Here is a 3,257-nt window from a genome sequence, read left to right on the forward strand (position 1 = left end):
AGAGAATCCCCACATCTCAGTTTCCTGGCCCTTTCTTTCAATAATGCAGATGAGTTAGCTTTAAAGATAAGCTGTTGCCACAGTAATGAGTTGAGTCTCACTTGTGAAGGCTTAATAAATGCATTTGAATTCTATGTCATATGGATATGTGATAGCAACAGGTCAAGTGTCAAATTTGGCAACCACTTAGGTTGTAGAGATTGCAATCATTTGTCTATTACCTTACCCTATTGCATACTTTTCTAAACTGCAAAATTTGTGACCATTTCTTTCATAATTAAGGACTGTTATTGTTGTTGCCAGGAATTTTCCTTTGATTCTTCTTCCCTAAAGTTTGATGGAATAAGAAATATTTGGCAAGGACCTTTCCAAGAAGTATGAAGTTTCCTCATTTACTGAAAAACCATTAGTACACATGAAAGATAATGGCTAATGACCAAACTACAGATAATTTAAACCACAGACTAAGACTACCCTTATGAAGCTACCAGGAAGATGTTTTCTTCTTCTTTTTTTGCATATGTATTTGATGGTGCTACTTACTATATCTCAGGCTTTGAACATGAACTCTTCATCTCTTTTCCTTGAGCTTCCCCAATTTGAATGGTATCTGAAAATCCACCTCCAACCCTTCATGCTTTTCCTTCCCCTTTTGATTCCTCTGTCATTCACAGTGATTCTACATGACCCTCCATTGGTTAAAACTCCATCGCCTACCAAGCCCCCATAAGAGCCTCCCCCATCATGTGCCATGAAATTGCCACCTCTAAAAGAAGAGAAGGCGTCACCAAGGTTTCTCATCTTTGAACCAGAAAACTCATGCTTGGATTCTGCTGAGTAATCAAGCTTCAAGTCAATAAAGCTAGATTCATCCATGCCTTTGAAATCACTCTCCCTGAGTGAAAACACACGCCTATTTGCCCCATAGAACCCCCCATCACCATCCATTAGGCCACCACTCTTCTTCCCACCACCCTTGAGATTGAGATCATTGCCACTTTCATAATCAAACAAGAAATCCCTCCTCTCCCCATCAAAACCACTCCTTCTTGGCTCAGCTTCACTGTATCCACTTCTTCTCCCAGATTCCAACATCAAACCCCCATTAACCCCAGAACTCCTAGCTGCAGAAATTGAGCTTCTGGCACCTGACAACACTGAATCCCCACCGTCCTCAGATCCAAATAGTCCTCCCCCTCTGAAGCTGCATAGTGACCTGGACCTAGACACACCCCCTTGATCCAGCATCCACATCTCATTCCTTTCATCAAACCCAACAACACTTCTCCCACAATCCTTCTCCTTTTTCTTCCTAAACAACTTCCCAATTCTCCAAAATCCACCATGCCTCTTGATCTCAACACAGCTGCTGCTGCTCCTCCTCAGCACCACAACCTCCTCCTCCTTATCTTTGGCCTTACTGGGATTCAAATGCTGGAGAACTGGGGTCTCATTCTTCTCATTCTCAATGAGAAACGATACCCTTCCAACGCTTCCCACCTCAACAGTGCATGAATTGCGGTGGGAGATCATCTCATCAGAGCAAGAACAAGAAGAAAGCCTTTGCTCTCCACAGTCAGAACACACAAGCTTGACCAAACGGTCCTTGAGACAATATGCACATATACCAACAGAAGAAGAAGAAGGGTGTTTCTTACATGGGAGTTCTGAGGAGGAGGAGTAGTAGCAATCCATGTCATTGGCGTAAGCTTCCACACCTTTGTTCCTCTCCTTCATGGCTTCAGATGGAGCCTCAAAAGTAAAGTGAAAAAATGGCAAGGGGCTAGCTAAGGTCTATGAAAGAAAGAGAAAAACAAGAAAAGGGACCAAATACTTGGCTTGTAGAAGCAGCCTCCCCTTTGAAGCTATGAGTAAAAGGTAGAGAATTTGAATGTGAATGAATAAAGGGGTGATGTTTAGAGTGAGTGAGTGAGAGAGAGAGAGAGAGGAAGCACAGAGGCGTTTCCTTTACGTTTTCTTTGCAGGAAAAACAGTGATAGGAAGGAAGAGAAAAAGGGTGATGCAAGAAAAGAAAAGAAAAAATAAAGCACTAGCTCCTGCAGGCATTATTATGTAGGGAAGAGAGTGAAACAGCAAAATTGAGTGAAGAAGTGAACAAACTCTTTTCATCACTTAATACACTTGCATGCATTGCATATGTTGATAAATAACTATGTGTGTATGTTTCTTTGAGTGTGAATATCAAACACTATATCTCCATTCCCCACCGTACCACTTTGAAGTGCCACTTCAGAGACCCTCTTTCTCACTCCCTCCCTAACAAAATTCAAAAAAAGTGCATTGGAATCATCTGCTCTTGAAAACCCATCAATCTTTCATATGAACTGTCAACAACATTTTCCCAAGGAGTTCCTCTCTTCCCCTGACTTTTGCATGCCATTGGCATAGATGGCATAGAGCTTTGACAATAAATCCTACACCCCAATACCCACTTTGCATGTGTCCCCTTGGATTAGTGGGTTCAGAAAGCAACCCTTCATAGTAACATCAGTGTGGCACGCATATTCATTTCTCCACTCTCTTTTTTGCTCCCTACCATCATTCCTTCTATTCTATTCTATTCATTTCATTTCATTTCATTTCTCCCAAACCAAACCATACTTCCTCGATCATAACCACGTGTCCCACCCACGTATCTACCTTCTGCCTCTCTCCCTCTCTCAATAACATTCACAACCACCTTGTTTTCTTTCCTCAAATTCATTTTACAACATTATGATTCAATTCAACATAAATTTATCATCTATAACCATAACTATTAAAAGTGTCAATAAATAGTGTAAACAATTCTTAATTTAGATTATGTTATAAATGATCTCATGCTACTTAAGTAAAAAATAATATTTTCTTTAATTTTAAAAAAACTAAATAAAAAGAAAAATAAACTAATATATTTATGACACAATAATTAATATATATATATATATATAATATTTTTTATTATATTCAAAATGCATGAGTGTTGAGAATACATGAGTGTTGTGTTTGTATAGTCCAACCAAAATCAAAAGAAAGTAATGATGAGAAAACGCACGCGGAAGCAACACACACAATCACGAATCAATTGCAGAAAAATAAACGACACAAGATTTAACGTGGTTCGGTCGTCAACTGCAACCTACATCCACACGGGCAACTATTAAATTTTCATTCTATCTTGTTGCGCACCAATTACAAGTACAATGATCTCTTTAAGTAGAGATAAATAAAGATAATAAAAGGGACACAATGATTAA

At 39.2% G+C, this 3,257-nt stretch overlaps 1 protein-coding gene across 1 annotated transcript; it reads right to left on the minus strand.

The window, feature by feature from the left end:
- Window positions 1–365: 365 nt before the first annotated feature.
- On the minus strand, window positions 366–3,037 carry LOC137806306 (uncharacterized). Its single transcript, XM_068606338.1, has one exon. It carries the CDS (start codon window positions 1,735–1,737, stop codon window positions 550–552), a length of 1,188 nt encoding a protein of 395 aa, XP_068462439.1. The 5' UTR covers window positions 1,738–3,037; the 3' UTR covers window positions 366–549.
- Window positions 3,038–3,257: the final 220 nt, after the last annotated feature.

The sequence above is a fragment of the Phaseolus vulgaris genome, chromosome 3 (genome assembly GCF_000499845.2).
Source record: "Phaseolus vulgaris cultivar G19833 chromosome 3, P. vulgaris v2.0, whole genome shotgun sequence".
NCBI classification, from domain to species: domain Eukaryota; kingdom Viridiplantae; phylum Streptophyta; class Magnoliopsida; order Fabales; family Fabaceae; genus Phaseolus; species Phaseolus vulgaris.

What these genes read in the sequence shown, in the direction of transcription:
- LOC137806306 (XM_068606338.1), bottom strand. Translation starts at nt 1,737, where the DNA reads ATGAAGGAGAGGAACAAAGGTGTGGAAGCTTACGCCAATGACATGGAT.